The 21,774-nt window shown below is 40.4% G+C and overlaps 1 protein-coding gene across 30 annotated transcripts in view; it reads right to left on the bottom strand.

The window, feature by feature from the left end:
* RIMS1 (regulating synaptic membrane exocytosis 1) overlaps nt 1–21,774 on the bottom strand; it is a 317,413-nt gene that overhangs the window by 280,949 nt on the left and 14,690 nt on the right. For 23 of the 30 annotated variants that reach the window (XM_083830868.1, XM_083830867.1, XM_083830840.1 and 20 more), the window contains exon 2: nt 8,420–8,518. The exons of the other annotated variants lie outside the window; for them this stretch is intronic. In XM_083830868.1, the coding sequence (XP_083686994.1) occupies nt 8,420–8,518 (99 nt within the window). The remainder of the gene's footprint in view (nt 1–8,419; nt 8,519–21,774) is intronic. 30 annotated transcript variants of the gene reach the window in all.

Raw genomic sequence — 21,774 nt, 5'->3', positions numbered from 1 at the left:
ATTTCAATGGCTGTTTTTAAAATCAAGGCCACCATACTTAATAGGCACAATATTAGTGAAGGACTATAAAATACTGGCCTGTTAAGTGCTAAAGGAATGAGAGAAAATATTAAAACCAATTATCCTGACCAGATGTTGCAAGCAGGGGGTGAAGACAACCATAGAGGTTAAACTAACCACACTAAAAACAGAGGCATGCTTCAACTGAGGATGAACTCAGTAACGTCAATGCTGCTTACCATTAGCCATTTTAAATAGCAAAATCAGGTAACATAAAACATTTCTGTGCTACTCTATGCTATGCTGTGGCATAAAATAACTAAATGACAGTTACGCTTAAGAAGATGAGCAAAGGATGATTCATCTCAACTTATGTCCTGCTTTAACTTAATTTAGTTTCTAAACCAGTGTTTTTCAACACACTGATGAGTGACATACTAGTATGGCACAGGAGTTTCAAACACTTAGCTGATAAAGAGATGCACAGTTAGGTTAAGACATTACAAAACTTTTTCAGCACTGTGCGTCTTCTAATTTTAAGTAAACAGACATTTTGTCTTTACACCTAACGCCCACTTAGCAGATTTTCTATACTAAGAGGGGTGCGATTGGCTGCATAGAACTCAGCAAAAACAACATCTAAAAAACAGTCACAGTCGGCAAGGATTGGCATATTTTTAAATACAGGTTTACAAAACAAATACAGGAACTTCCTGGTTATGACTATGGATCAAACCTCCTCACTGCTTCTGCACTTTCAAAAGCATTCAGAATTTGAAAAAGTCTCATTTGTTGTGCAGAGAATGTGTGTGTTTCAGAGAACATGGGGAAAATAATTTGTCTTCAGCATGTTTCATTCGTGCTGATGTACCTTGTCTTACCAACCCTAGTACAAGCGGGTTTTCTTTCATCTGGGACAATCTTTCTCACTTGAAGAACAAGAGGCTTCTGGATATTAACAGCTATCTCCCTCCTCTATTTTAGAAACTCAAGGACAATGAGTGTATAAAAGGAGAAAAAATACAACATCATACATCATTATCTTACAATAAATGACATCAAACACACAGGATGAGCTACTTTTGCCTGTTTTAGAAGGAGCTCCTAAAGGGAAGTGAAAGCTTCTCCAAACAGAAACAAAAACCAAACCAAAACGAAAAGCAAAATGTGACAAATGAATTCTTAATGGTAGGTACGTTCTTGATTCTTAATGACTGCCTCGTTTTAGCTGTGGATGCTCCGGTTACTGGGTGCTCTAGGTGTTGTACAGCCACAAGAGCACAGCCCCTGACAGCTGATTATCCAAGCACAGGACATGTCACAACATACAGATATTGACAGATGGGAGAGCAGAAGGGAAGAATGAGTCAATATTGGTCCGTGTGTCCAAAGAGCTAGCACGTGAAGTCCCAGGTATAACTGCAGGTCCACCAGGGGATAGTTTCATCAACACTGAAGATCAAAACTAGCAGTCATTTTTAGAAAGGTGATTAAAGCACTCATTAGCCTGTCTATGCAATGTTTTATTTTGATCTACACAGCACATATGGCTTCAGCCAGACACCAATAGTACGTGACACTTTTGAAAGAAAAGGACCTTCAAAGACAGAGGTAAATCTAAGAAATATAAGAAAAAAGGAAATACAGATCTTCCAAAGAAAGATCACACCAGACTTGTAGCAAGAGCATTCTTTGGTAAACTAGTTGATTTTTCTAGCAGAGGGAAACGTATTTGACCTGAATGTTAGTAAAGTACTGGATACATCACCAAATGGGAAACCATTGGTTAAACTGGAGGAGGTTTGGGTTAGTAGAATAATTGGTTGAATAAAAGGTTGGTGGCAAACAAACTAAAGAAAAGGCAGGAAAATATACATCTGAGAGGGATAGTAGGCTAATGGAGGATGACTAATCAAGTTTCACAGAACTGGGATTAGGATTGCCTGTATTTATTTTTTACTTCAGTGGTCTTTGCACAAGAAGTATAATTGTGATGAAGAAGTTTTCTTGCAATACAAATTCAGGAGGCAAGGTCAATTAAGAGAAAGATTGAACTGCACACAGAGTCAAATGTTTTTGAGTAACACAATAAGATTACATTCAATAGTACGAAATGTAATGTCAGGCAGCTACAGATTAATAACATCTATTAAAAGCTACGAGTTCATTACCTGGAAATGAGTGAGGAAAGCAAGAGACCAACCAGCTCAAGTGTGCCCATTCATCACAGCGTGACTACGAGCAACTAATGCAACCCCACAATATGGTAGATATAATGCATTTCTGATAGATGGCAAAACTGTATCACTGTACAAAGCTCTCCCAAAACCTCACCTGTAAAAAGAAAAGCTGTGGAGAACACAGTGAAAGCCTCATGATGTACCTGGCTCAAAATGTTCATTTTTTATATGCTGCTATAGAAACAGGGTACCATGGATGGCCTACAAAAACATACTGGACTTTTTTTTTAAAGCATTTATGCAACATTGCATATATTGTTACCTTATGTAATTTATGTACTGTATGTACTGTAATTATATACGTATTAAAGTTCCAAGTAAATGCCTTCTAAACCCTCATTAATGCAAGGTGTATTGAACAAAGACAGGAAATTAATTAATGAGAGAGCAGGAAACAGTGGCCTGTGACGTTTTACTTACTGTAGAAGTAGTACAGAAAGGTATCTCTCACTTTGTTAAGTCAATACATCAATAATAAGTAAAATTAGAAATTAGTAACAATTAGGCTTGGTCAGTACTTAAGAATTCAAGGATTAGTGGACATTAAAATGCAACAAATGAGAAAAATCTATCAAGTAAATGTATGAGGGCAGAATATAAAACTGGAATGAAAGAAAAGAAATGCAAGACAGAGATGGAATGGCCAGAAGAAAAGCATAAGAGGAATGAGCTTCCCCATCTCCCAGAGAACCTCTTCAAGAGCAGCAATAATTTCAGTCTAGGTAAACCGATGAGTCTATCTGTCAGTGTTGTATCTTGGTAGCCACCCACTGAAAATTCTTGAATTGTAAGACTAAATTATTGTAAGACTAAATTATGGCTCTGACAGGCCTCTCTCTCTGTATTTGTTGTAAGAGAGGAAAGAGAAAAACCTCCTGCAACGTTCTGCTGGAGGAGAAGGCTCCTGGGATGACCTGGGAGTGGAGCTTGCCTGAGCAGAGGAGACCAAAAGAGCTCATTTAGTTACCCGCATAAACCATGCAAGAACATAACACTGATTTCTTTAACTACATCAGTGTTAAAAGCACATAGGAAAAGAGCTGAACAACAAGAAATGCATATACACTGGTTAGCAAATAAATTTAGCCTGGAATTTGTAATATCTAACTATCAGGACAGATCCAGATTGATCTCTTCTCACTGGCATCTGGAGGCCTTGTGACAGAGGAACCCTTTTGCAGAAATTTGAATGAATACATGGATACATACAAAAAGCATCACTCCTCCTATCACATCTGAAAATACCAGCTCCTCCTCTGCAGCTGAATACTGGAAAATTTAATTTTTAACCACTTTCTAAAAGCATCCTGTGAATGTCAAAAATAAAAGTTACAGAGCTACAGCCTCTTCTATTTTCCTATTTTCCTATTTTTCTTCTATTTTCCTATTTTTCTTTCTATTTAAGAGGTCAGCCTCTTCTATTTTCCTCACCCATAAGTGCATAAGCAGCTGTTAGTACACTGGGAACATCACTCAACTTACCAAATATTTAGATTGAGCTTTTAAGGTCAGGTAATAAACACTGAGAAGATCCAAACCAGGCTATATCGTGCAAGAGGAGGAGGACTGACAGAACATGGGAAACACCAATAGAACTACATGGTTACTCAATTCAGATATAAATATTATCCTTCTGATTCAGATGTGTGATCTTCTTTTTCGTTTCTGCTCCTTTAAAAGTGCAATCACACATAAAATCATGAGGAGATATTTTTACCAGTTTTGTGAATTATCTGGTAACATCACGATATCTGAATTACAGAGGAACCTGCTATAAAAAGCCACTTTACTGCACAAAAAAGTATTCTGAAGTAGCTATAATGCAAATTATGATCCACCAACATATAAAAGTAGGAATTTCATCCAGGAATCGTTATTTGACAAGTATCTTCCAAAATAAAAATGAAATTGTGCGTGTCTGTGTGCACATATACACATACGCAGGGTTTTCCTTCAAGTGCGGATTTAAAGACGACCAAGTAATCCAATTGCAATACAGTAAAAGCTATCTAGAAGATGTTGTCAGTACTGAATATAAAAACGTCGTTCCTCAGTTTAACACAGAAGTGGACAGCAGCACGAACTACAGCCCAGGAGTGGTCCTTCCACACCCCAGCACGTGGCCTCGGCCCAGAAGCATGGCCTTGGATATAAGCTCCATTCAGCAGCAGCTGGAGGCTCATGTTCACATTGGTGCCCACGTCCCTCACCACCCATGACCCCTGATGTCCAGCACAGTGGTTCTCACATGGAAGAGGCACACTGGTTTTCCAGGCACCCTAGGAACACCATCCCTGCATTTTGTAGGCAGTTGTTGACATATTGGTTTGGGCCATCTGATTCTGTGAGCCAGCACATGGCTCTCTGAGGCAGCTTCCACGTAACACTGCTGTTCTAAACCTGCCTTTCTTTGGCTGAGAGGTAAGGTGAAAAGCCAAAAAGAGACTGCTGCTCACTGGTGATGATTCTGCTGAAACCACTTGTGTGTAAAACACTGACCGGCGCTGACAAAACACTACCAGCCAGGAGAAACTCAGCTGTGTCAGCAGCCCTCCACTACCTCTATTGTGTCACTAAATGAACTTACAGCGTGCTCTTGAACTGATCTAGCCGGATCAACATCAGCGGAGGCATCATTTGGACTGAACTCTGTCGCTTGATTCAGAAGGGTACTTTGGGTACCTCAAGCCTCCATTTCATAGTGGTTTCGTGACACAGTCACTGCTCTTCTCTGAAGTTTTTGATTCTTTGTTTGTTCATTTGTCAGGGAGAGGCTTTGTCTGCAGGTAGGTTGCTGCTGAATCCTGTGGTTGTCCCAGTATTGTACGTAGCTGTCAGGACACGGTCAGGCTGCATCTTATTTTTCCATTACTGTGAATCTTGCACATTTGGCTTCAAAACTGTCCGGTTTCAAACAGACCAAGAAAGTGATGTGCCTCCTGTATAGAGTGTGACCTGACAGGGAAGGACTTTCTGGGAATTATAATCTGTGAATTTTATCTCTTCAGACAATCGTGATGCTTTGCTTCTGATACACCATAGGTTTATTCTTGCAAAAAATCTGCTGTGATTTACACAGCTCCCCAGAACACATTTCCAGGGTCTGGATCTTGAGTAGATCCTAGTTCTGAGCTCCAGACAAGCGGGAGCTGTGACCCTTCAGTTGTGTTAGTACCAATCAGGGTATCTACGTATCCCCATTGATTACATAGAAAACTTATGGGCTGGGATCTACTTACTGGATCATGCTTCTCAGGACAGGTGCCTAGACTTAAGGGCTGGAAAAGCTCATTTTCTACCAGAAGCTGTCTTTCTGGACATGTTCTACCTGACAGATCTAAACCACACAAGGTCACTCCTCCCTTTTAAGCACAAAGTCCTCCAGTTTCATTTGTTTCAATAAACCATGCCTATCTGCACATACACAAAACAGAAGATGAAAAGAAACTGGAACTGCTATGTTAAGGTGCTACTGTAACTTGTCTTGATTCATTGGTCACTTCTGTTTTAGTATCAAATAATACTTGTTTGTGGGCAGGTGGTGTATCTCACTGGTGTTTAAGACAGAATTAGAGGGAGGCGTATTACATGGCTTACATGTATGGAGCAGAGACTAAATCTGATTTATACTAAGAGCTCACAGCTCTACGCCAGCAGGAAGGCACCTGCACACTTCTGTAAGTGCATGGGGGACACAGTTTTCAAAGGTGATTATAAAAACAGCATCATTTAAGCCACTTCTCAGTTACTAATTTGACATACTGCTGAAGTTTTGTGTACTTACGTGGTAGTTTTGTTTTGTTTTTGTTTTGTTTTGTTTTTTTAAGTTGCTGACATATATAGCCAAATGCACCTACTGGAAAACATGCTAATTCAGCTTACACGTTCCTTGATTTCCAACTTCTCACACATGGAAACCTAAACCCATCTAGTTTTTCAAGTAATTTCTATGTGGATAAAGCTTTTTTCTGGGAACTCAAAGCTCACGCAGCACAACAAATAACCACGTACCTGCAAGCACATAAGCGCAAACCAGACACAAATGGCACATTCATCATCCACCTTTTGGGGTGCAGAATGCAGACACCACAACACTGCTGTTACCCCAATCTCCTTTACTAGCCAAACAGGCACTTGCAGGCTATGAGTTATTGCACCTCAGCACAAAGGTAAAAAACAGGTTCCCTAAGGGTGCGATTCATCTGTCCTGGTTCTCTCCATTCCCCTTACAGGGAGCCTTGGGCGAGTAAATCAGATGTAGATGTCTACATTTTGCTATAGAAATCCCACTCACAGTCTGCAATTTCATGAGCACCTAACACAAAAGCATGAGATTTCAAAGCTGAACAAGGGAAGTAACAGAGATGATTTCCCTATCCTGCCCCCACCTGTGCCAAATTAATAATATATGTTACTCTCATATTGTGTGTGGTCACCACAGAAACCCAACAACATACCCTGAACTGTGAGATTATCAAAATATTTTCCAGGTATTGCTTTTTCTGATACTCACGTTGAACCTTTTTACAAAGCCAAGAAAAAGCTCACAATGAATATCACACTTCCAGCAAAGGAAGGAGTTGGGTGGAATGATAATTCAACTGACTAAATGAAAATTGGTTCAAGAGAAAGAAATCAGCACGTCACAAGGACTGCACATTTCAGAGGACGACCTAGAAGAAAAAAAGTTGATTTGTATTCTCACAAACAACTGGAGCTAATCAAATTTTCCTAATTGATTAATAAAACTGAAGGAAAAAGCAGGGGTCTGTGCAGCTGCTCTGAATATTAATTTGCAAACTGCTGTGTCCATCTGACCCTCAGGATATGCCTTTAGTAAGAAGTATGCACAAAGGACAAATTATCAGTAGTTCTGGAAAGCATTGGGTGGGATTATTTTTTATGTTCCCCAGAGGTGACAGCAAAGGGGGAACAGAAAGAGGAGCCACTCTTTCTTTCACCAAGAATGACCCAGAGATGGGAGGAAGAACTAGCACAACATCATCATGTGACAATGAGCATGAGGTAGTTCAGAGAAAGTTGGGAATAATCAATCCTTTAATTACAGGGGAGAACAGAAATTTTTAATCCTGCTGTCTACAACATGGTTGCTCCAGCACTAGAGGCAGGGTCCACCCAAGCAGCTTCAGCTAAGAGAAATTAAATTCCACTTCTCCTCATTTGCCTCTTTCTTCTTTGATGCTTTTCTCTTGTAATTTCCACTTTCCTGGGCAAAAGCACAACATTTTGGTTTTCTGAAATAGGTGCTGTTGTTTCCACTTTAACTCAGTCTACTGTACAAAGTCAACCCAGGTGACAGACACTGAACATGCTACTTTCACAGAGGCAGAAAACCCAAACAAAGTAGAGCTGCAGACAGAAATCTTTGAAGTAACTAAAAACGAAGACAAATCTCAGGATCCCGAACAACAGGATGTCTTCGTCAATAACCTGCAGGCTTCTGTTTGAAGAAAGGTGTCAGATGAAACGAGAGATGCCTATTAGTGAGCGTTTTCAGTGTTCCCCTGACGAGAGGCAGACAATGAAATTACAGTTATGACTCTGGGAAAACCGTTGTCACAAAGAGTTAATAGTACTACCACACTGTGTTATATGCTAGTACGTTACATATAAATATAGAGAAGGAAGCACTGGACCACCACCACAGCCCACTTACACAAATCCTTTCTGGAATCTCCTGAATATAATATAATAATAATAAAATACAATATACACTTCTTCTTTTCTTCAAGACATTAATTTGAGCTGCATTACTTTTTTTTTTTTTCCAGTTTTGTCATTAATCTTACAAGAATTTCCAGAGACATTCCCACGTTAACATACTTGTCTTTTAAAAGCACAAGGAAATTCCTGTCCTTAGATGATTTTTTTCCCCATATCCAAGAGCAACGTATTCCTTCCATTAAAATACTTTGTAGGCTCATTTTCCTCCAGTACACATCTAATACATTTAGGTCCCAAACCTGTAATGAGCACAGATGCAGGGGTCTGCCCACACACAGCAGGAAAAGGGCCATAATTCTGACTCATCTGGTAATTTATGCTTCTATACTGGTGTTACAATAATGTTAATATTGCATGAAAATATTTCTATAACACTTTTAATATTTTTCAAAAATAATATTCAGAGATTGTCAAATTGCCACCATGATTCTTACCCGATCAGAATGCAGCATCCTCCAGTAGGCTGCACTGGCAAGCGCGCATCAGAACCCAGCACAGGACCTTGGGCATTGTCATCGCTTGCAATGACCGAGCTTGGAGGTGCAAGGAGAGAACATGGAGACAAATGAAAATATTCAACTCGGTTGTTGTGACAGACTCAAAATTTTGAGGTTTAAACTGTCTCTTGTGGTGCCAACCATATATTTACCAACAGATCTTTGTTACAGCTTACCCCTGCTGTATGTCATTAAAACATACATTCACTTCAAATTCATATCTAACAAATGCAAACAAAGAATCTCAGAAAGAGTAAGATGGTTTTAAAATTTAAATCTACACTGTCATATGTAGAGCAATTACTGGACAAGACAGGTCTGATGTAGATGCAGGACAGATCACATGTAGAATAAATGTATGGCAGTTTTACACTTCTATGTATCTACATTTCAAGTCAGCTAGTATGCGTTTGAAATTTGGGTTTGGAATTGAAACTTTTGGAGAGTATTTTTAAAATGTCTTTTAATCAATGAATTCAGTTAAAGAAAAAATGTTCCCCCTCAAGTTTTTTCCTCTTAAAAATTGTAGCATACATCATTGACGAAATATAAAACACAGAAAACATAGAAAGGAGTTTTGCAATTTTGACTTGGATGCAGACAGCCAATTTTACACAAGTTTTGCCAGAGTTTGCTTTGTCTTGACAACAACTCTTTTCCCCTTCCATGCTTGCATTTCAAGTATCTTGATTATTTTGTCATCAAGTATACCGGGGGTACGTTACAGGAACAGAGCTCCTAAACCCTCAGTAGCAGTGACAAAATGTACAAGGACGTGTTTTGCTTTCTTCTACGCTAAAGAGACAAAAAAAAAAAAAAAAAAAGAAAATTCTCAGAGAAAAACAAATCAGGCTGGTCTGAAATAAAACTTGCTCTGAATGACTGAGATGAGTGTTTAAAAAAAAACAAACACACATCTAACATACTCAAAAGACAATATATAAAGGTTAAACAGAAATTAAGTATAAGAGACATGACTGTGTGTGAATGCACGCACATGGCAGGATTGAGAAGCCGTACTTATGTTGATATGTATGCTACTTGATAAAGAAAACTTCTATTTGGGAACAAAACAGATTCTTACACAGATGTGGTTCCTAAGATCTTGAGTTCTCTCCTAGGAAAGTTCACATCATTCAGCTCTTGTAGATTCTTTTCCAAGTTCTGTTATTATGGACTAATGCCAATTTTCTGTAGCCTAACCCAAACAAAAGTACCTGGTGTTTGTTGTCTGTCTTACTAAATGATTAAAAAATTTGTGCTCTGATTCATTCCTTCCTGCATGAATTAAATCAACAATAACAGCAAATCCTTACACCATTTCCTATCCCTATCAAGGCCATGACTTGTGGCCTTTGGATGTGCAAACAGAAGCAGTCTGATTATCCTTCAGGGCTCCATATTCCTGGGGAGCTGTAGTGTGAGGAGGGATGGGGAGAAAGGTACCTACAGGCTCATCATTCTTACGCTAAAGGATGAGAACTGGCGGCTGGACTTGATTAGTTCTTCAATCACTCAAAGTCATTACTGCATTAAATTAAGATTGCTTGAAGGCACATGGAGCAATTTATCTTGCACAAAATAAAGAAATTAACAAAACTGCACGTAAAGAAACGATTATCGAATCCCTGGTAGCAATACTTTACACATCCTTAGCACCTCTCATCCAGGGATCTCAAAATATTTGGGGGCCAAATTTTTCCAAAGATGAGTTCCATATATTTTTTTTTTTTCTGCTCACAGGGTACAACATGCAGGTTTGTGTCTACCTGGCACTGCAGGTGTCTAGGATGCCTTTTGAGGCCCAGTCCCAGGCTGCATTGACGACAGAAACAGCAGAGCTGCAGGCACAGCTTTGTGCACAGCTGAAAGGCACGTTTGGAGGCACCCTGGACCCAAAGCGTACAAGCAGGGCGTTCACATCACCGCATCACCAGGTACGCTTCGGTAGATCTTATGGCACTTGACAGAAAAAGCACTCCAGAGCACGCTCACTGCAGATGGCTGCATTTGAGCCTACTCATTTGGAAAAGACAGATACACCCACCCATCGTGGTTATCTCGGCCACAAACACACATCTTTGGATTAGTCTGTCTCTTTTCATTTCCCATAAAAGTTAGTCCTTTCTCTTCCACAGTATACTGTAAGAAGATATATTTTTAAATTAAAAAAAAGATAAAGCATATTTGCTAGTGGCATGTCCACTAGTGAGTGAAAACAGCAGCCTCCACTTCCGTGCGCCAGATAAGGGGTCTGCAGAAGTGTAAAGCGATAGTAAAATCCATGGTCCCATGAAGACAAGCATTCCTCCAGGGAGTGAAGACAGGTAACTACGGACAGAGGATTTGATTTTGCACACATTTGACTGCCAGTGTTTCACTTCCAAGTTGGCTCCCTTGGCAAGAGGTGAAATCCTCAGGACATGGCACTGCAGAAGACTCGGAGTGGTGGCAGCTGAGGACAAATCCCTGTAGTTCTGATCACCCGTACCACATCTGTAGGGCTGATTGCAATGTCTGAAGCATCCCAGAACTGCATAGGTACAATGCTGATATAAAACTTCACTCATTTCCCTTCCCTTTTATATGCAAAGTTTCTTCCATACGTCATAGAATCTCATCAAAAGTATTAATTTCACACACATTTCCGACCTGGTTGATAATAAAAACATAGGTGTGTGTGTATACACACACAAATACACATAGATATCATAAAAAAAAATAAAATTAAACATACCACAGAAAAGACCCTATAAATTATCAGTAAGGAGTAGTCAAGACCCTCACCTGCGATATGATTTACCGTGCTGCAATATACTTTCCCTGGATTCAAGTCTGCAAGTTTACAACTCTTCATGAAAGTGCCCTAGGCAGCAGGATCCAGAGTGTTTCAACATATCCTCTCCCATGATTGATTCAGTTACTAACTCAGTGTATTTGAAATTATCAAATCACCTTCCTAGCTCACTAGGTATGACATACTTAGGAACCTGACTAAGTTATGCTCCCTGACCCAATGAACATTTTCAAATGATTTCTTTTTCTGTTTGCTGGTTGCTTTGTTTATTTATTTATTTATTTCCCAGAGGGGAAAATGAAGGAGAATTTTCTGCTTAAGCAAAATTTTAAGACTAGTTTCAGTCACTCTATAACCCTATTTTTTTTTTCACTTTGGGGTTACAAAGAAAAATAGTAATGAGCATACACATGACAGTATTGACTGCAGAACGTGTCTTACCCCTTTCAGTCTATGGTCTAGGTAACACAAATTTCCAGAAGCATTTGACCTTCTTTCAGGCAACAACACAAATTTCCTGATTTCACAAGGAATGGTGGCGAGAAGGTCGGTGAGAAGAGGCTGACCCCCAGCTCCCCACACCTTCCTTTCAGGTAGCTGTAAAGAGCAATGAGGTCTCCCCTGAGCCTCCTCTTCCCCAGACCAAACAACCCCAGTGCCCTCAGCTGCTCCTCACAGGACTTGTGCTCCAGGCCCTTCACCAGCTTTGTAGCCCTTCTCTGGACATGCTCCAGGGCCTCGATGCCCTTCTTGTAGTGAGGGGCCCAAAACTCCATTCAATACATTGAGCATTTCAAATCTCTCTTAGAAGGACTATCTGTACTGAAGTCAATGGGAATAACACCTACTGATGTCAATGGAGCAAGAGTTTCACCAAGAGAACATTTCACACTAAATGTAACACACTTTGTATTTGTCATGATACATTACAAAGTAAACTTCCACCATTTATTCAGTATTACCCTTTCAGAGAAAGGGAATACAGTTAATAAATGAAATCCAACAGAGTCCTTTAAAACAAGCCTAAACAAATAGCAACTCTTATTAACATGCTGTTTCTTTCCTTCCACAACACCATGTCCCCAGAGCTCTTGAGAAATTTCGGTCTCCACCAGTTTTCATTAAAGAGGAAGATCCTGGGATCTCCATGTATGTTGCTAAGCACGTCAAAAGGATAAGCTTAACTGTTCAGCTGCCTGCAGTCCATTCCTAACTAATTGGAAAATTTAGCTGTAGTATGGTGATACCTTAAATAACACTCTGTGAAACATCTTGATTTTGAAAATAGCCAACATTTAATTGTAAATACTTTTAGTAATTTGTGAATTCCCACAGTTACACTACTACAGTTAACCACTTACAGTGTTTGAGGAGAATTTAGTGAAAAGCTGTGAAACCCTTCTGTTGCCTGGTTGAATACGTGGTGCATAAGAAAACCATTTCTTAGTAGTTACTGATGGGGAGTTATGTCATTACGGAGAGCAACTTTTTACTTGAGAACAACTTTTTACACAGGCAGATAGCGATAGGACAAGTGGGAATGGTTTAAAACCAAAAAAAAAGGGGAGATTTAGATTAGACCTTAGGAGGAAATTCTTTACTCAGAGGGGAGAAGCTGTGGATGCCCCATCCCTGGAGGTGCTCAGGGCCAGGCTGGATGGGGCTTTGGGCAACCTGATTTAGTGAGAGGTGTCCCTGCCCATCGTAGGGGGGTTGAAACTGGGTGGTCTTTAAAGTCCCTTCCAACCCAAGCCATTCTGTGATTCTATGTGTAACAGAATATATGTATTGCAGAGATGGTTTAAATTATTATTTTCACCATCCTCACTTGTGAAGAAAATAGCTTCTTTCCTAGAGCCTGATGAATGAAATCTTAAAAGAATGATTCTGCACAAATCTTACTTGCCTAAGTGATCCCAACGACACACTGGTACCCAGGGAACATCAGTACTTGCATCTTGTAAGCAAGGCACTCATCAACACACCACCAGAAACAATTCACTCCTCAGAAGGCAGCAACCCTCATGCAATACCTTTGCAGCGGTTACTCCCCTAATGCGTGCAGCTTATTGTAAATAACCCTGCATTCCCTACTTATTGACTCACCAGCTATGGAGAAGCAGTACACCCTATGCTGACAAGTTTCACCCAGGTTCCCCTTCTGTGTTAACAAAAGACACTACTTTCAGTTAAAAAAAGAAAAAAGAAAGAAAGAAAAGTTAAAAACACAGGGTTTCATTGATAAGCTAAATATATATATACACACACCTTTCAAAACAGATTTCTGAGATTTGTAACTTCTAACTAAATTAGATTTAACCATGTAGATATTTGTCTACACGTTTAACCCTCCCTAGAACTCCACCAGTATCTCAACTGCTAGAGCAACACCACAAGAGTTCACAGCAACACATCATTACGTCTCTCCAGTGCAATCTGTGTTTTGAAAGACGAAGCTCTCTTTATCCTAAAAGTATGCATTGGCAGATAGGTCTGCAAAGTGAATGCAGTCACTTCTGATGATCCAGCATGGGACCGTGTACCTTGGAGACTTCAAGGACTTCACCTGTCTTTTCCAGGTCATGTCTAATCAATCACAGCATATAAGGTCTACAAAAATACAGAAGATTATTTCTAGAACCATGTCTCAGGGCACCGTGTAGAATTCAGGAAGAAAAAAAAAAAACAGTAAACAGTGCAGCTTCAAAGATATAAGTGCAGACTTTAAAAAGCTCAGACTGTCATACAGAATGGAAATATTGAGCTATAGCCAATCTATCCTTCTCCAAGCACACTTATAGCAAGGAATATAAAGTGACTGAGAGGAACTGCAGCCATTGAGCCTTAAATATCAATTCCCTAGCAGTGAAAAAGTTCACAGGTCTGCTACCAGCCATCGGTTATTTTAAGTTAAGTTCCCCAGAAAGAGAAAGCATTTGGGGGCCCTGTTCTGAACATGAGTTGGCCAAACATAAGGATTTGATCTGAACAAAACTCACTTTACCCTGACATGACTGTTCCAAACTATTTCTAAGCTTTTGGGTTTTTATCTTCACTAAAGATTGGTGTACAAGTTTCACATAGGCTTTGCTTTGGTAACCTCGTTGAAACAAAGTACTTTTTTACGTCTTTGGAAACAGAACATTTTAGAGAATACAAAGACATTGCTGTTTTTATTTTCATGCAGTTAACACAAAGATGGATGCTATTAAAACGTGTGTGGTGGTACACGAGTGGCTGCTGGCCTAGGTCAAAGGTAGGTGTGGATGGAGTAAGGAGAGGCATCTCACAAACAACAGCATGGACTGTTCCTCTGGGGAGCTGGGACTATATGAATAACAGCAACAATTATCAGGAATTGAGGGGAAGCCAAGTGTGCTGACATTGTGAAGAAAGGACATGACTTGGAAATGAAGAGGGGTGAATGGGGAAGAATGAGAGCACAGAGCCATGGACAGAAGAAGAGATTAGAGGACGGATGTAGAACAAGAGTGCAGCACATCTTGTATCTGTGCCAGCAACAACCAAGAATACCTTGCTTCTAGCTATACCTGATATACACCCAGAAGAAAAGTGCTTTGTAAGACATTTAAACACCATGCAGAAAAAGTTGCCCCCATCCTTCTGTTCCCACAGATGTGTTACCAAGACATATTCCAGAAGTGGGCTTCCACCTCCAACACGCCTGCAGTAGCAAGTCCCCTCCTTGCCGTGCCTGCTGGACTTGAAGAAAGCATACACTCCTATGCATATTTTGCATGTCTGCCTAAAGGAAAATTTCATGCTGAATCAGAAAGCACAGGGAATTTATGAATAAAAAGCACACTAAAAATACTGAGCAAGTTGTGAAGGACTTTCAGAAGCATCCATCTAGCATCAATTAAAACACTGTATTTTTCTAGAAATCTTCAACTTAAAATAGACAAATGTAAGGAAAAAAAATCTGGACAGGAACTATTAAAAGGCCCAAAGAGCTCCCTTTCCATGACATCCTCCATCCCCTCAGTACCACATCAACCAGTCTTATCTCTGCCTCTTATACTTGTAAAAATGTATGCAAACAGTAATGGAACAAGCGACGAGGAGATTACAAAATCCAGTTTTCCTGCTCCTAGTACAAGTTTCCAAGACACCAACCACCCACCTATGCTGTCTTACTCACTGTGGGAAACCCCACATTAGCTGCTGCAGAGTGTATTTAAAAAGACAAACTTTTACCTCTAAACACACTTACACAACATACACCACCGTACACCATTCAAGACTAAGAGATCAATAATTCCAATCACAAGGCTCTGCTCCAACGCCACGCTGTGCTTTAAAAAAAATAAAATTCTAGTGTTATCTAATGTTTCAGGTATTTCATTTCTACTGAAGTCTCTGCACTTAATAAGCCATCAGCATATACCCAGTATTTCATTTTCATTGCAGTGTTAAACAAGAGGAAAAAGGAAAGTGTGAGTGGCATAAATCAGGAATGGAGGATGAGGGCAATGAGAACTCACTGGGTCCTGTAAAAGTGTATTTCCAGATGCACAAACTGGTATTTTTCTCATGGCTGAAATATTTAGCCTAAGGAACTGTTCGATTACTCTTTCATGCATTTTTCTGTTGTTCTGAGCATTAATTTCGCTGGACGTTGCTGAATAACCCCTTCCAAAAGCTGGCACGGTTCTGGGGCTCATTACAGGAGCTCTGAGGAACACAAGCTTTTTACCTTCAGAATGAAACAATTTGTCACAAACTGCCATTGCTGTCAAAATACCATCAGTGTAAACACACACACGCTCAGCAAAGTGTAACTTAATGCATATTTGTTAATCAGCAGCATGCCCCCCCTCTCGGGTTAAACAGGAAAATAAATTAAGAAAATCCCATGCTATCTGCCCCTGGTGTATATATATATATATAAGACTATCACTGGCTAAGAAGACAGAGGTTTTGTAGGAGCCCCTTGTTAAATACTGAAAGCAAATTACTCCTTAGGATCTGTGGCCTCTAAAACAGCCATTAAATTTTCCAGTAGCATCCTGTACTTCAGGGCACAGAAAACTGGCTCTGGTGTACTAGGAAAGAAAATTGTATTTTGGAGTTCTTTTATTTGTGCTTTATTACACACTAAACCACGGTTTATGGTGTCTAATTAAGGGCCAAATAAGGTCTAGAAAGTACCGAAACTTCTCATTCCAATATAATTTGAATTCTACATTAGCAAGAATATGATTTAAATACGGTTTTACATTAAGAAGTAAGGTCCTCAGAAACAGAATATTAAAAAATCAGAAGAACCCTTTGAAGAACTATTTTAGATTTCCTTTATAAGCAGACAAGAAAGATTTTCATATTAAATGCCTCATGAAGGAGCGTGGCCTCGGTTTCAAGTTTCCAATGAACTAAAACAATAGAGAAAGTTAACAGAAGATGTAAATAGGATTTTTTAAATCTCTTCTGTTAAAGTCAGAGACACATTTATTCTCGGTGTTATCTGCAGATCCTATACTGGCTAAAAAAAAATTGAAGTCATCTCTCTTCTGTATATTGATTATGTTTGTTTATATAAACAAATATCTGATGAAAAGGGTTTGTAATACTCCCTTCAACATTTTTTTAAATACTTTAAAAATCAAATGACGTCCAGAATACATAAAAAAAATGTGCTTAGAGAGTATTTTGGAAAGGAGACTAGAACGATGGACTCCTGTATTGGAAGATCTATACTATGCATTGCTAGGATGGAATGCTATGCCCTGTGTCGGCAAACTCAATTTCAGTATTATTTGCATTTGCCCTTTAAGGTCACGAACACATTTTCCCGGCCGCAGGTTTTTTCATCTGTTTTCCACTGAGCTTAGCAGTCCACACGTTTAGGAGAGAATGGGCACTTAGAGCAGCCTGGAGAACAGTTTTCCTGACATGTTCTTCCGAGCCCCCAAAAGCCATACTCATCATCATTCAACCAGTGCAAGAGGGATTTCCATTCAGAACAATCAGTGAGTATTTCCAGTTTTGCTCAACAACTGGGCCTTGAGTGACATTATAAATATGACTTAGAGGAAAATAAATATTTTAGTGTACAGCACAAAGCTTGCATAATTATGTACAAAGTAAAAACTTGCCTTCAGAGCAATAGTCCAAGTCTGCCTTTTAAACCATTGCAAACATGGCCGAAGATTAATACATGGGTTAACAGCTCTCATCTTAGGTCACTGTTTGCCTCCATCTCTTGTAATGAAAAAAGACCAGGTGATGTTTGAACATCCTGTTTACTCCCATCATCTCATGGAGTGCATTATTATGCAAATACAGCTTTGTTAACCGTGCTCACTGTTCATGCCGTGAACAATGTTTGCTGTCATCAAACACCAAAGCATGAAATTTCAACACATGAAGAAATGCTGATCGTTAAGTGTTTCAAAGCTGTACACAGTCACAAATAACTTCGCAACATGCAGGGAGCACACACTTCAAATCCAAACAATGGGCTCTGTGTTTCGCTATTAAAACCTGGAGACTGCAACAATCTGGATGTGGTCTTGCCAAAGTGCTGCTCAATTAGTCAGCATTTGGATACGTCACCTATCTGCACGGCCAACTTTGGACAGAAAAATCAAGTGGGGCGATTCAAGTGAATTCTCAACGATGTTTTGGTAAATGACGTAGAAGATGCACTACCCAACTGAATTAACGACATGAAATTGCCAAGTTTAAGAGCAACAACCACGAACCCTTTTAGCGAGCACAAAGTGTTTAACTTGCTATTAAAGTACCATCATCACATAGTTATTCCCTGCACTGTGTATCCTATCCAATAGATCTGTATCTTCCTTTGCCAGAATGATTTGCATGCACATCTGATCCTTAGGAAATTATCACCTTGAAGGAAGGATGAGGCTCAGCTACCCAGCAGGCAGCCACCCTTGCAGCAGAACCCTAGACACTGCTTAAATTTTGATAGACAGAACAAAGTCGGAGCCAGATGTCAACGAAAACAGATCCTCTCCCCAAACAGGTAGCATAATGCTGGTTATTTGGAGTTACTGTTATCGCTTTGTCTTGCGGCACCACACCCTGAGACCTCTGCAGAGATCACAAATTCACTGGAGCAAAGCGTGGAGACTATCCGAGCACATAGGAAAGGAGTGTCACTGAAACAAAAAAAAAAACTAAGGAAAGGGAGACAAAAGCATCATCTCAAGTTAACAAATACAGAACTGAGGCATAGGCAGATTCAAAGTTGTCTGGAGTGGTGGCACACAAAGGTTAATTGGATCTCAAGTCTCTGTCCAATAACTTAACATCCAGACTGATTCTTTCTTAAAGTGAAATCACAAAATATGAATCTCAGAGTAGCACTAGCAGAACAATGACAAATTTTCTGGATGACAATGACTGATAATTGCTGCAGACACTTGTCACAGAATGTCACAAGTCTAACAGCTACATTTACATAGAGTATTGTGGCAGCTCAGTGCATCTTTGAAAAAATAAATAATAAAAAAATTAGATGCTCTGACTGTAATTTTTGGCAAACAAGCAGCTGAATTAGTAAGCTTCCATCATTTAGCACTTCTGGCAAACTCCTACCCTCGAAGTCCAATCAAAAGCACCAAAAATCTGGTAAATGAATCTTTACTCATCTTGGAGTGATGCCTCCAGAACTGCCTGACCCCAGCACAAGCTCTGGGTATTGCACATGAGCTGTGATTAGACAACTCAGTATCACAGGCTGGTACCTTTCAGGTACTTTATATTAACTGAAAATAAATGTTTCCAGAAGAACAGCAGAATTCATCGCCTTGCTCTTGTGAAGGATGACCACTAGGACCTAGGAGCTGTGATTGTGATACCCATCACAGCATCTCTTGTGATACTGATCACACCGTATCAACAACAGGCACCTCAGAGGACCATGATGTGGCTGGTTCAGGCTGAAGCTAGAAGCACTGCATCTTCTGATAGGCATCTGTGAGAGGCAGTCACCTTGACTCCTTGAAACTGCACATTTCAAAGCTAGCAGATGCACCTTGGCACAGATGCAAGGTGTCACTGATAAACCAAGTGGCTGATGTCACAATTTTGATTGTCTCGGTGCTGATTCTGTAAGTCAGGGAGGAAATACAGAACTGCCAGTCCTGGACTACAACATATCTCAGATCTGAAATACCCATCTGAACCAGCTCTCCAGAAATCAGATGGACGAGAAAAGGACCAACTGCAGTGCTCTGCTGGGAAAACCTCCTTCTTTAGTACAACCCCCAAGATATCCCAGGTCCCTCAACCTTTTTCCCTATCAGGTCAACTTACTTGCATCTCATTCTCTCCCACTTTTAGTTTTGTTTTGCCCCCCCCCCCCTCCCTTTTTTTTTTGTCTACTGAATGTCACACTTTGTGCACACTTGTGGTCAGCAGAAGTCTCAGAACAATTACATTTGCTAAGTTTAGTGCAAGATTGCCACCCCTCCCAAATTTAGCATCAGTCAACTTCTTTGCCTCTTTCATATCTATCTTTTGGCTGCCAAGATGCAGGAAGACTCTACTGATTATCTGTTTCTCTTCGTGGTTTGGATAACTTGTACCTTCTACAACATCTAGAAAAGAAACAGCTAGAGCAGCCCAGGAGAGTCAAGGTTTAGTTCTGTGTTAACCACTACTACTGAGTCTCCAGGTCTTAGTAAAACTAAGGTTTATACTAAAGGCAAACAGGTTCTTCTACATTGAGAAAAAGGGTAATAAAGAATCCCGCTGCAAATGTGTCCTCCTCTGTGTCCTCTTCCCCTTCCCAGCTGTTTCAGAGTACGCAGGATGAGGCCGTGCAGGATTGAGGCAGAGACTTATAGCCTACATCAATAGGATTTAGACACCATTTCCTCTCTCCCCTCTGTTTCCACTGTGGCATTGCGGAAAATGCAAAGGAACAGCCAGATATTCCAGGTGGCAGGGTCAGTTCTAGAAGCAGTCAAGCAGGCCCCAGATACAAAAGAGCACAGGGAGCAAAATGAGGCTACCTGCCATCAAGTATGTTCATCCCAAGTGACGCTATGCGATCCATGAGATAGTGCACCCATGTGGCTCATATTAAAATACTGGAGCAGCCAAAGGTTTCTAATGCTGTCCAATTTGCTTTCTCACTCCACAGCATTTCAAGAATGAGACCTTACAAATCCACCAGTTTTATCAGCAAACAACTATTGCTGATGAGTAACATTTCTCAGTCCCAAATCCACTTCTATCACTACTAAATAACTGCTAAGACAGGTGGCTTCTCGTCTCACCTGTGCTTCAGACAAGCCCTCCTGGATACTTTCGTGTCCTGAGCAGCTGAAGCAGGATTCAGGAGGTTTCAATTCTACTTCAGGCTCCTCTGTGGAGAGGTCTGTGCCTGTCTCCTTACCTCTTTGTGCTTCAGTCATTACTGGTGTAACAGAGCATTTACAAGCGCTATTACAAAACAACTAACATGAGACAGTTGTTATTACCACTGCATACAGACACACAGAGGAGCACATAGTACTATATAATACACACGTTCCAAGGAGATCTCCATGCATGGGTTGGGGACTGAATAGTTAGCCCTGCCCAACACTGTGTGGTACTGGGCAATAACTACAGAATAGTACCAGAGTAAACTCCTGGCCAAATGCAGCTGCTTATTCAGCAAAGCAGGGACCCTTAGATATTCAGAGCACTCTCTACAGTTTTCATTAAACTCTCTGCTGCGCTGTGATCTTTTTGTCCCCGTTGTTCTTCTTCCTCACCTGCTTTTGTACCCTCTCCTCAAACTTCAGCATCCTTCGCTCCTTTTTTCTTTCCATTTAGCTGATCCCTCTTAACTCAATTCTTCACCCACCCAAAAAGCAGGGATGCCACCTTTAATTAAAAACAAAAGCACACAAACACACACCATTCCCTCAGGCACTGAGCCTGCACAGATTAATCTGTACATGCACTGAACCTCCAATATGTCAGGCTGGAGATGACAAGGCTGGACAGACACAGGGGACATGGCACCCTGCCTGTAAACCTTGAGACTAACATAATATTTAGTGCTGCCTTACAGCTGATCCACTCGTGTTAGTTATACCTCATCTCCCTTTTGTCTGTTTACGCTGTTAAGAAGGTAAACTCCTGGTGTGGAGCCTTTCCACAACCCTCTGCCATACAGCTCCTGTGACAGAAGGGACCCTTTCCTAACCAGAAGCAGCCGTCTTCTTAGAAGCGACAAGATTAAAGCAAATTTCAAAAATCCAAAAATCAAAAGGGCCCAAAAATTCTGAGGCTGAATTAACAAGGCAAATGGTTTTGAAAAGTGGTAATCTGGATTACTACTGTCGGGTTTGGGAACATGGCTGGGCTCTGCTACTAACTTAAGGAGGAGACCTACCCACCCTCCTCCTTGTCACACCAGATCCCATCTCTTACATGGACCTGCATTCCAACAAGAAGCTAGGGGCAACCCAAAAATAGCCCAGCAATACTATAAAATGCTGCGTTTCTG

This window comes from Anser anser, assembly GCF_964211835.1.
Source record: "Anser anser genome assembly, chromosome: 3".
NCBI classification, from domain to species: domain Eukaryota; kingdom Metazoa; phylum Chordata; class Aves; order Anseriformes; family Anatidae; genus Anser; species Anser anser.
The sequence above is the reverse complement of the archived record's forward strand: the minus strand, read 5'-3'. Positions and strand labels throughout refer to the sequence as shown.